Here is a 13156-nt window from a genome sequence, read left to right on the forward strand (position 1 = left end):
AGAACTACCCTACACATGACCTAGAACTGGCTGCAGTAGTCTTTGCATTGAAGATGTGGAGACACTATCTATATGGTGAGAAGATTGAGATCTTTACAGACCACAAAAGCTTGAAATACTTCTTTACTCAGAAGGAGTTGAACATGAGGGAAAGGAGATGGCTTGAGCTCATCAATGACTATGAGTTTGATATCTTATATCACCCAGGAAAGGCCAATGTAGTAGCAGATGCACTCAGCAGGAAGTCTTCTGATTAGGCAACAGGCAGAATAGTGATTGAAGATGAAATTTTGAAGGACTTACATGCCTTGAATGTGGAACTTATATTTGGGGAGACTGAAGAGTTACTTTCAGTGTTGATGGTACGCCCATCACTGCAAGCCCAGATCATAACAGCCCAGTCTTCTAACGAAGAATTCCAAGACATTGTGAGTAGTATTCGTGCTGGGACACAAAAGGATACAGATTTCATAGTGACAGCTGATGGGGTTCTTATGTTCAGAGACAGACTATGCGTACCTGCTGATAGTCACTTGAAGAATCTAGTTTTACAAGAGGCCCACCAATCTCCCTACTCTGTGCATCCAGGTGGTACAAAGATGTACCGAGATTTGAAACAGTTCTTATGGTGGCATAGTATGAAGAATGATGTGGCAGCCTATGTTTCTAAGTGCTCAACTTGTCAGCAAGTTAAGGCTGTCAGACATCGACCTCAGGGGCTTCTGCAACCTTTAGCTATACCAGAATGGAAATGGGAAAACATAACTATGGATTTTGTCACAGGCCTTCCTCGCACTAGGAAGGGCATGGATACCATCTGGGTAGTTGTAGACAGATTGACCAAGACAGCCAACTTCATTCCAATGAAGATTACTTACTCCATGGGTCAACTGGCGAAGTTGTATGTGGATAATATTATTAGATTGCATGGAGTACCAGTAAATATTGTGTCTGACAGAGACCCCAGGTTTACATCTAGATTCTGGAAGAGTCTACAGGGCACAGAGTTGAACCATAGTTCAGCACATCATCCTGAGACGGATGGACAGTCAGAAAGGACAATCCAGACCTTAGAAGACATGCTCAGGGCATGTGTGCTTGAGATGAGTGGCAGTTGGGATGAACATCTATCTCTGATAGAATTTGCATATAATAACAGCTACCATACATCTATTGAGATGACTCCCTTCAAGGCACTATATGGGAAGACATGTCGCACTCCACTGTACTGGGATGAAGTTGGTGAGCGGCGTATATTGGGCCCTGAGCTGATCCAGAAAACCTGTGAGAAGGTAGACCTCATAAAAGAGAAGATCAAGGCTGCCCAGTCCAGACAAAAGAGCTATGCTGATAAAATAAGACAGCATGTACAGTTCAAGGTTGGAGAGAAAGCATTTCAGAAAGTGTCCCCAATCAAGGGTGTTGTGAGGTTTAGAAAAAGAGGAAAGTTGAATCCCAGATACATTGGACCATTTGAGATTCTAGCCAGAGTTGGTGCAGTGGCCTATCAGCTTGCACTGCCCCCATCACTTGCCGGTGTACATGATGTATTTCATGTCTCTATGCTGAGACAATACATCCATGATTCGACACATCTTCTACCTCAGCAACCAATTGAACTTATTGCTGACTTGACTTATGAGGAAGTACCTGAGGAAATAATTGATAGGAAGAAACACAACCTGAGGAGCCGTACTATCTCTTTTGTTAAAGTCAGATGAACTAACCACTCCTTAGCTAAAGCATCTTGGGAAAGAGAAGACTTGATGAAAGAGAGATCCCTTACCTCTTCGACCTCCCAGGTACGTCAATTTCGATGACGAAATTTTAATATGGAGGGGGGAATGTGAAAACCACTGTAAATTTGAACCTTGGAACTTGTGTGATTTCAGGTTCCAGTTCTGTGTCCATGGTGGCCTCGATGCTGTGGGCTGCGTCTGTTGAGGACGTACATCAACTCCTCGACACACCTATGGAGGATTCCAAGGAATCTTCTCAGTTTGCTATTCTGGAGTCTCGAGGACCCCGCCGGTACCCCCGCACTGTAGCTACGTGTCGGATCTGCGGCTTGACAAAGATGCGAACCTTTCTATTTCCTATACCTACTGTAAGTACTATTTATTTATATTGTATATTGTATAATGTTGATCAATTAGGGACAGAATAGTAATTAACCTCTGTGGGACCCGCATCCCCAGTGGGGAATTCAGTTCCCAGTAGTTACCCGTGTTGGGATTTCCCCTGATGTCATATGACATCATTTTATAGTTAGAAGAAGCCAATTAATTAGATAATTCTCAGTAGAATCAATTTTAGGAATTAATTTAGAAATCAGATTTTTGGTTAATTAAACAAACAAACCTTAATGAAACCACTATATATATCTAAGTCATTTACACTATTCACAAATCTCAAAAGATAAGAACCGATCCAGCCTTAAGAACCTTAGAGGAGAAAGTAGAAGAAAGGAGAAAAGAGAAGAAGAAGAAGGGAAAGGAGAGGACATACCTTAGGGCTTTGGTTCTCCACTTGGAATTGAAGCTTTGGACTGCAATTGGAGACCTTGGCTGCATAATTCAAGGCTGTTCTCACTGCTGTACTCAGGTAAGCAGAAATTCCTGCTGTTCCCATCTTGTTCTTCTCCAATCTTCAGCCCTAAATATCTCCTAAACTAAATTCTGCCATTAAAGCTTAGAAATTTTAGGTTTATTAAACCACTTTCAGTATATAAACCCTATTTTGAACCAAATAGTGGTTCAGATGTGACTATGACCTGAGAATTTCAGCTTAGGAACCCAATTCACAGCTGAATTACTCAATTAACAAACCCTAGATTGCTATTTGGGGTTTATTTGTAAAAACCCCCAAATTGATGTTGGTTTTTTAAATTAATCTATTTGATTGGATTGACCCACCTTAGAATAGGTTTAAAACATAAAATTGGGACCTTGCATATCAAGATCCAAGGGTTACAAACAAAAGCCCCAATTCTGACTTTTGGACCGAATGGAGTTGCAGGCCTGCAACCGGTCAACCGTAGGGCCTGGGCTCTGAATCCGGTTTAGTGTTTTTACCCCAATTTGTCCCCCAATGTTTGGGTTTTGATCTAGGACTCTTCCTAAGCCTAATTTATGATGTTTTGTGTTATTTTAGGACTGTATAAATCTGTTCTTGAGTGGTTTGTCTGGACTATTGGAGTTTTGCTGGCCTAGACTAGTCTATCAGATCAGGTAAGGGAATTTTGACTTAATTTTGTGTGTTTATTGACTTAATTGTATCCTTATTGAGTCTGCCATGTCATGCATCATGAATAATACTCAGATTCATGTAGTTTTATAGTTTTTGGTTCTTTGCACTAGTTGCATGTGAATTAGGATGCATCGGCATGCTGCATTGCATTTATATTTACTTTGGAACTGTATAAATGATGATGATGCACTGTTTAACTTACAATTACTCTATTTGATTCATATGCCAGCATGTTAGACTGCATATGGTTAGGAATTACATTGCCCAGTACTACGTCCCTTACCAACAGGAGAGAGGTGTTGGATAACCCGTGGTAGGTCCGAAGGGATGATTCCGGAATGCCATTCACTGTCCCATGTTACCGTAGAACACTCGGGTGTGGGAATAAACAGTAGGGTTAGTCACTGGGGATCCGTTAGCGTCAGATGTATGATGCCTGAGCTGCCAGGTCTCCACCGTAGTAGAATGTTTTCGCTCGGGTGACCGACGTCTGGTTATGTGTTTTCGGGAATGAGGCTAGCATTCTATTACAGTAGTACTTATACTTCATGAGACTTAGTATCCATGTTAGGAGCATGTTGATTAAGGACATTCATCATGGACTATTTGTATGTGTTTGCATGATTTTCCTTACTGGACTCAGTGGAGCTCACCCCTGTGTACACCTTATTTTTCAGATGATATTGCTGTTGTCTCTGGTGTTTTTGTGGGAGTCCCTTCTACTCAGGACACCCCTTCAGCTTTCGGAGTTGATACTCCTCTCATGGTGGAGCACGATGCTTCGTGCTCGTGCGATGGCTGCGCTTTCTCTTGAGCTGCCTGCCAGACCAGGCTTCCTCCTTTTTGTTATACCACTTTTGTATATAGACTTGTGTAGATAAGTCTTTTGGTTCTAAATTACTGTATGAGAACTGCCTTTGTATATCAACTTCACTTTTATATATATAACAGTTTATCACTAGTTTTCCTTTATCACTACCTTAATTCTATATTTAAATTGCTTCCGCTGCACTTAAATTCTGTATTTGTGAATATGATTGTGAATAGGGTACTGCACTTGCGATCCTAGTGGGTTGGTTGGATGTCAGAGACATCCAGTCACACTTGGCCCTTATAAACCGGGCCGGGGTGTGACAAACTGATGTGTAGGACCCTGCCCGTCAAGCTTTTATTTCTGGTCATAGATGATTTGTCTTATTTATAGACTGTTATACTGCCATACTGGTACTACCTGGATGTACATGATGCAGCACAAGAGTGAGGTTTTTCACTGTTTTCGGCTCTTTCATAGTATGGTTCAAACCCAATTCAATGCAACCCTCAAAATTCTGCTAAGTTATAATGGTAGAGAGTACATGGAGGGTCAGTTCCAAGCATATTTGGCTGAAAATGGGATACTTCCTCAAACCATTTGTGTTGACACTCCTGCCCATAATGGAGTAGCTGAAAGAAAGAATCGTCATCTTTCGGAGTTTGCTCGGGTCATTATGTTTGCCCGGAAGGTCCCTTCTCAATACTGAAGTGATCTTGTCCTTACCGCTGCCTACCTCATAAACCGCATGCCTACCCGTGTTCTTGCTGGTCGTGCTCCTATTAAGTACCATGGTACTAAATCTCGTTTCGTTTTGGTGTTTCAGTCTGACCGAAATTTCCGAGATACCGAAATCTCGGTCGAAATATGGTATTTTTCTGTGGGTGTAAAATGCCAAAAATGTCCGAGATTTCCGAAATTTTCGAAACGAGATGACCGAAATTTCCGAAATTTCATCGAAATTTCCGAAATATTCGAAATATTGCATTTTTTCATTTCGGACTTGCGTTTCGTTTCGGACAAGTCGAGATACTCGAAATATTCGATATCTCGACCGAAATTTCGCGAGTTTTAGTACTATGCTATTAACATTATCTAGGGTCCTTCCTTTGTGGTGCCACCAAAAATATTTGGTTATGTTTGTTATGCTCGCAACCATCATCCTCATGGCAAGTTTGACCCTCGTAGCATTAGATGTATTTTTTTGGGCTATTCCCCTACCTAAAAAGGATACAAGTGCTATCATCCTCCTACTCGGCACACTCTGGTTACTATGGACATTGTCTTCCATGAATCCCTGGCTTATTATTCTCAGCCACCTCTTCGGGGGAGCATGATCCAATGTTTGAAGATGTGCCTGCTATATTATCGGTCCCTATTCAGGGGGAGCCATCTCCTCCAGCCCCCACTCCAACATCTAGTTTGGTTCCTGTTCAGGGGGAGTGTAGACCTATAAGTCAAATCCCTGTTGATAAAGTCTATACCCGGAAGCACAAGGAGCAAGTTGAGACTACCACCACTATTGTACCTCTTCTCCAATCGTCAGAACTTGATCCAGAGCCTGCTCTACCATCTGGTAAGGACTCTTCTCTTGAATTACCTATTGTTGTTCGTAAAGGCATTAGGCCTTGTACCCAACATCCCATCTCCAATGTTGTTACCTATGATTCTGTCTTCTTCCTATCGTGCATTTGTATCTTCTCTTTCCTCTGTTTCTATTCCACAAAAGTGGCAAGAGGCAATTGCAGATCCAAAGTGGAAAGCAGCCATGATGGAAGAAATGAAAGCCTAATCCAAAAATGAGACGTGGGAGCTAGTGGTTCTTCCTCCGGGTAAGAAACCAGTAGGCTGTAAATAGGTATTTATTGTCAAGCAGAAGGTGGATGGGCCAGTCGATAGATACAAGGCCAGACTTGTGGCTAAGGGCTTTACTCAAACCTATGGGATTGACTACCAAGAGATTTTTGCCCCAGCTGCAAAGTTGAATACTGTTCGGATCTTATTATCATATGCTATCAATTTGGGCTGGGATTTGAAGCAATTGGATGTAAAAAAATGCCTTCCTTCATAGAGAGCTGGAAGAGGAAGTTTCTATGGAGATTCCTCTAGGTTTTTCTTCTAACAAGACTTATGGCAAGGTTTGCAGACTGAAGCGGGCATTATATGGGCTGAAGCAGTTCCCTCGGGCTTGGTTTTGTAGGTTCCATAAAGCCATGATCTCTGCAAGTTACAAAGTACAAACAGAGTAATGTTGATCACACATTGTTCATCAAGCGTCGTGGAGATAAGATCACTCTTCTTATAGTCTATGTCGATAACATAGTTGTAACAAGTAATGATGCTGGTGAAGTTTCTCACCTAAAGCTTTTTTTGGGACAAGAATTTGAAATAATGGATCTAGGACAGCTAAGGTATTTCCTTGGGATTGAAGTTGCCCATTCTACCAAAGGCATTTTTCTCTCTCAAAGGAAGTATGCTCTGGACCTACTCTCAGAGACTGGATTGTTAGGGTGTCATTCTTGTGATACTCCTCTGGAAGCTAATACTCGTCTGAAAGAGAAAGATGGTGATCCTGTTGATAAGGGGCATTATCAACGATTGGTGGGAAAATTGATTTCTCTCTCCCACACTAGACCAGACATTGCATTTGCAGTAAGTTTGGTCAGTCAGTTCATGCATGCTACTCCACTCATATGGCTGTTGTTCTTCATATTCTCCATTACTTGAAGTCAGCCCCAGGAAAAGGGATTCTCTTGTCTCTGCATGATCATTTTCGTATTGAGGCCTACACAGATGTTGATTGGGATGGCAATCCTGATAGGAAATCTACTTCGGGTTATTGCACGTTTGTTGGAGGAAATCTTGTTACATGGCGTAGTAAAAAAAAAATGTGGTGGCAAGGTCCAGTGCTAAAGCAAAGTTCCGTGCCATAGCTCAAGGAATCTGTGAGTTATTGTGGCTTCAAAGTTTGCTCCAAGATCTTAGTGGTTCTGTTCATCGTCCAATGATGTTGTACTGTGACAACAAAGTAGCAATTAGCATTGCCCACAATCCAGTGCAGCATGATCGTACCAAGCACATGGAGATTGACAGATACTTTATCTAGGAGAAGTTAGAAAGTGGACAGATTTGTATACCTTTTGTGAAGTCAGGTGATCAGCTAATTGATGTCTTCACTAAAGGGCATGTGTGATATCTATGCACCAACTTGAGGGGGAGTGTTGAGTTATGTAACACCCGAAGGGTATTTTGGGTATTTTTTGGTTTTTCCCCATAGCTAGTAGAGTCGGCTATGTAGGGGTTAATTTGTAATTCTGCTCACTCCTTAAAGTTATAAATAAAGATGCTTGGTGATCACATTGATCATACAAGCGCCATTCTTTCAAAGCTGTTTTGTTAACAGTTTCCATTGCACTTCAAAGGATTTTTTCGATGCCTAACCTAGGGATGCACCTCGAGGCATATGCATCAGCTGTTGGTTGAAACAATAAATCTCAAGAGAAATACAAGATCCAAATAACAAGGACACACTCTAAAAATCCAACTACAGATGTTCGAAGAGTAATCTAATAAACATGCTTACGATATGACACCAAAAATAACAATTAGTTGAAGCAGAACTGGATTCAAGTCTCCAAAGAGTAGATCACACTCAGATTTTTTCACTTTTTTTTTGTGCTTTTTTCTATTCAATAGGGAACTGAAAATCTTTTTATCGATGTACACTTAAAACTATACATCCACATCTCATATATGCATACATGCAAATAAGTACATAAAAAAATACACTACACAAAATAGATGCAAAGCCGTCTCCACAGACGGCAGCACTACATCAGACCTTCAACCAAAATCCGGTCAAATATGAGGAAAGATACTACAGCAAAGACCGATGCCCTCTTTTACTGTATCCTGGGGCCCTAAAAGTCGTTCTATCAAAGATCCTCCTGTATAGGGGCAGGATAAGCCCGATGCCCTCTTTCTAGGATGTAACTTTGTAATTGTTTCTAAGACCAAGGGTCTTTTCTTGTTATGTAGGCTTTGAAGGAGGCTACTGCTGGGTGGATTGTAGGAAGACCAGGCTGCCAGCATGAAGACACAGGTTTAAGTCTTTGCATAAAATTCCAATGGTTAGGACAGTCCCCAATACATCCCTCCAGGGAACCTGAGAAAGCAGCAGGTTACTGCCCTTTACACTGCAGGCTGTGAAGAACAGCCTTAACAGAGAAACATTTGCCACATTGGATGACATGGATGATCCAGAACATCCAATTATGCAGAACCCTCAGGGTTAGCCACAAGGACATTTTGATTGTCAAGATCAACTCCATTGACACTTTTTTAAACCTTTACCTCATGTATAAATAAGGATAATAGCCCCTAAATATCTTGATTTTTATTTTTTTTTAAAAAAGGTTTGGAAAAGTAGCACTTTTTGGAATACACTGAGAGATGAACTATGAATTGGCACAAGGCCCGTCAGTTCAGCTTACATATGTTAAGATTATCTGAAAATAGCAACAGTTGTTTTCTTTATCACAAGACCAAATAATAGAGAGATTCAAATAAAACCAATCTTCTGTCATGAGTCAAAGCGATGGTCATAATTATGGCCATCAATAATATATACTTTGCTCCTCTATTCAACAAGCATATGTAAAAGACATATATGGCAACTTAAGAAATGAGAGTACTTACAGTTGATTCATGTCGGATGCGACGTGGATGTGAGACCAATTTATCAAAAACCTCCTGCAAGTGAAGCAACAAAAGCATTTCTTCTATATACTAAATAAAATTGAACAAGTGATAAGGAGAGATAAGTAAGGAGATAGGGACACGCAGATTTCTCTTTTTCCACTTAAGACTGATCATATCAGGGAATCATATCATATTCTATTTTTCTTAACTAATTTAACATTGTCATGTGAAATATGGAATAGTGAAAAGATAACGATTAAATGCACTCATTAGATAGATAGACAGATAGAGAGAGGGTTTGACATTTCTTCTACTACAAAATTTCATTTGTTTTGCAAGAACAGCCAAAGTTGATCCGGTTTCTTATGAAAGCTTACTAACCATGGAAGATGTAAGAGGTTTCTTATTTGCCAGCACAACACAGCATCCAAAATCAACAACCTGCTTTAGCACCTCAATGGTCTCAGAACTGGCAGAGCAATCAACAACTGCCAAACCTGTATAGAACAATTACAAAAGGAAATCACTGGTCTTGGCTGATATGAGGGGATGATTAATGGATTCTAGTCTAACCTTCTAATAAGTTCAGAACCAATCTGTAAACAGCCTTGGAATTAATGCTTAGATGATCTGATCGATCATCCCAGCCTCTTATTTATAATAAAAACAAATTACAACAAAGATAGAACCCCCCCCCCCAAATCCTATTCCTATTAGGAATTTCCACTATAACTAGGAATCCCAAATAGAAATCGTATAGGGGAGAAAAACAGGGAAAAAACAATTAAAAACTAATCAAACTAAAATAAGAAAGGAAAGCCAACTAGGACTAGGTTACCCCTAGTGGGTAACGTAGCCTTATCTCAACACTCCCCCTCAAGTTGGAGCAAAGATGTCGATCATGCCCAACTTGGCTAGATTGGGATGAAACAGCTTCCCAGACAATCCCTTAGTGAAGATATCTGCAAGTTGATCAGTAGACGTCACAAAGGGAATGCAAATCAACCCTTCTTCTAACTTCTCTTTGATGAAATGCCTATCCACCTCAACATGCTTGGTACGATCATGCTATACTGGGTTGTGTGCGATGCTGATTGCAGCCTTGTTGTCACAGTACAACATTATAGGAAAACGAATAGGAACACCAAGATCTTGTAGCAGCCCTTTAAGCCAAAGTAACTCACAAATCCCTTGTGCCATAGCTCGAAACTCAGCTTCGGCACTAGAACGAGCAACAACATTTTGCTTCTTAATACGCCACGTGACAAGATTTCCACTTACAAAGGAGCAATACCGAGAAATAGACTTGTGATCTGCAGAACCAGCCCAATCAGCATCAGTGTATGTTTCAATCCATAGATGACCATGCGTAGACAAAAGAATTCCTTTTCCAGGAGCTGACTTCAAATAGTGCAAGATACGAAGAACAGCCTCCATATGTGAAGAGTAGGGATCATGCATAAACTGGCTCACAGTACTCACGGCGACAGCAATGTCAGGACGAGTGTGTGAAAGATAAATCAGTCTCCCTACAAGTCTTTGGTACCGGCCTTTATCAACAGGCTCACCCTCTTTCTCTTTGAGTCGAACAGTAGGGTCCATAGGAGTATCTGAAGGATGATAGCCAAGCAACCCGGTCTCAACCAATAAATCTAGGACATACTTCCTCTGGGAGAGAAAAATGCCTTTAGAAGATCTGGCTACTTCAATCCCAAGAAAGTATCATAGTTTCCCTAGATCATTAATCTCAAATTCTTGTCCAAGGAAGGTCTACAACCATCTGATCTCATCACCATCATTGCCAGTAACCACTATATCATCAACGTAGACTATAAGAACAGTGAGTTTTTCACCAACCCTCTTTATAAAGAGTGTGTAATCAGCATTACTCTGCTTATAGCCCATAGAAATCATGGCCTTGTGGAACCGCCCAAACCATGCTCGAGGTGACTGCTTCAGCCCATAAAGTGCACGCTTCAATTTACATACTTTTCCTTGGTTTCTGTCACAAGAGAATCCTGGTGGAATGTCCATATACACCTCCTCATCCAGTGTTCCATTTAGGAAGGCATTTTTTACATCTAGCTGTTGCAAATCCCATCCAAGGTTGACTACACAAGATAATATAACACACGAACAGTATTTAACTTGGCAACAGGTGCAAAAGTTTCCTGGTAATCAATGCCATATGTTTGAGTGAACCCTTTGGCCACGAGTCGTGCCTTATACCTATCCACAGTGCCATCCACCTTCTGTTTCACCACAAACACCCATTTGCATCCAACGGTTTTCTTCCTAGGTGGAAGGACCACAAGCTCCCATGTGTTATTTTTTTTCAGGGCTTCCATTTCTTCCATCATAGCTGCCTTCCACTTTCCGCCTGATAAAGCTTCCTGCCAATTGTTAGGAATACGAACAGAAGAAAGAGAAGGAACAAAGGCACGAAAGGATGGGGAAAGGGAATCATAAGAAACAACATGAGATATCGGATGCTGAGTGCAAGATCTGACACCTTTGCGAAGAGCAATAGGTAAATCAGGAACATTACCAGGTGGAGAGGCAGGTTCTAGATCCGGGTTCGGCAATTGGATGGATACTGAAGCAACAGTTGATTGGACCTGCTTATGTTTCCTTACATAGGTCTTCATATTACTGGCATCAATCCTCCTCTGAAATTCACTAATAGTCCTCCGGACAGAGTCCTGGACCGGGTAGCTTGCTCCCCCCGAATAGAAATGGTCTCCTCCGTATAGAAACCTCTCCCCCGACTCAGGGGGAGTACCAGGGGCAGAGGCCGAACTGATTCAGACTCATGGTAAACAGACTGAAGTGAAGGTGGAGAGTCAATAGTCAGCACATCTTCACTAACACTCTCCCCCTGAAGAGGTGGGGACACATAATATGGAACATTTTCATGAAAGACAACATCCATGCTGACAAAAGTCCAGCGGGATAGAGGGTAGTAACATTTGTACCCTTTTTGGGTAGCAGAGTATCACAAAAAAATGCAGCGGAGGCTACGTGGGTTAAGTTTACCAGGGGACCTTGTATCCCTGGCATAACAAACGCAGCCAAAAACTTTAGGTGGGACTATAAAGGAAAAAAGCCAAGCAATAGCTCAATAGGGGCTTACGAAAGAAGAACCCAACTGGGTAACCTATTAATTAAATAGGCTACAGTAAAGACAGCATCCCCCCAATAAAGGGAAGGGACATTACGAGCGAACATAAGAGCCCTAGCCACCTCCAAGAGGTGGCGGTTTTTTCTCTCAGCCACACCATTTTGGGCTAGAGTATCAACACAGCTGGTCTGATGGAGGATTCCATGTGCAGTAAGGTATTTTTGGAACTGACCTTCCATATACTCTTTCCCATTGTCACTCCTTAAAATTTGAAGAGTGGCATTAAATTGGGTCTTAATCATTTGATGAAAGTGCTGAAAACATTAAAAAAACTTCACTTTTTGGATACATAAGGTATACCCAAGTGAACCTAGAATAGCAGTCAATAAAAGTGACATACCACCGATGGCCAGTCAAGGAAGCTTTCCTACTAGGCCCCCACACATCAGTATGAACAATATAGAATAAGGAAGAGGATCTTTTATTAGAAATAGGGTAGATTGAACGTGTCTGTTTAGCCAAGACACAAGGCTCAGAAAAAAAGTCTTCCTTATTACAGTCTTTAACTAATGCAGGAAATAAATTGGATAAAGTACCTAAGGGGGGATGGCCTAGTCTAGAGTGCCATTTATGTAACTCAGAGGAGAAAGATGCCGAAGGTAAAGTCTGAGTATGTTTAGGATCGCCATCAAGTAGGTACAATCCACCATGCACTTTACCCGATCCAATCGTCTTCCCCGAGTCCAGTTCCTAAAAGACACAGTGAGTGGGAAAAAAAGTCACTTTACAATTCAGGGATTTAGTGATACTGCTATTGGAAAGAAGGTTAGTTGTAAATTTGGGAATATGCAACACAGATGACAATGTAAGAGAAGGAGAACAACCAATGGATCCTTTCCCTAAGATGGAGGAGAGGGACCCATCAGCAATTTTAACTTTATCCTTACCAGAAGCAGGAGAATATGTATTAAAAAGACTAGAAGAACCTGTCATGTGATCAGTAGCACCAGAGTCTATGATCCATGGAGTGGATGCTACTGATGCACAATGACCAGTAAAGGAAATACCTGTACGGGCAAAAAAGGAACCTGAATTGGCAGCAGACGTAGTAGAGGCAGGAGATGTGTTCAGCATACGACGTAGAGCCTGGAGTTCTTCCTGGGAGAACCCGATGTCAGCAGTGGGAGTTGGAGCTATACTTTCAGTGTGATTGACTTTGTTTTTAGACTTAGCACGACCACGTTTAGCCTCAAAATCAGCTGGCTTCCCATGTA

General features: G+C 41.4%; 1 protein-coding gene across 3 annotated transcripts in view; it reads right to left on the reverse strand.

The window, feature by feature from the left end:
- The window catches only part of LOC122656581 (bifunctional aspartokinase/homoserine dehydrogenase 1), a 166687-nt gene that overhangs the window by 114672 nt on the left and 38859 nt on the right, over positions 1 to 13156 (reverse strand). For all 3 annotated transcript variants that reach the window (XM_043851168.1, XM_043851170.1, XM_043851169.1), the window contains 2 exons: positions 9143 to 9258; positions 8759 to 8812 (listed from right to left, as the gene is read on the reverse strand). In XM_043851168.1, the coding sequence (XP_043707103.1) occupies positions 8759 to 8812; positions 9143 to 9258 (170 nt within the window). The remainder of the gene's footprint in view (positions 1 to 8758; positions 8813 to 9142; positions 9259 to 13156) is intronic.

This window comes from Telopea speciosissima, chromosome 3 (genome assembly GCF_018873765.1).
Source record: "Telopea speciosissima isolate NSW1024214 ecotype Mountain lineage chromosome 3, Tspe_v1, whole genome shotgun sequence".
Taxonomy (NCBI): Eukaryota; Viridiplantae; Streptophyta; class Magnoliopsida; order Proteales; family Proteaceae; genus Telopea; species Telopea speciosissima.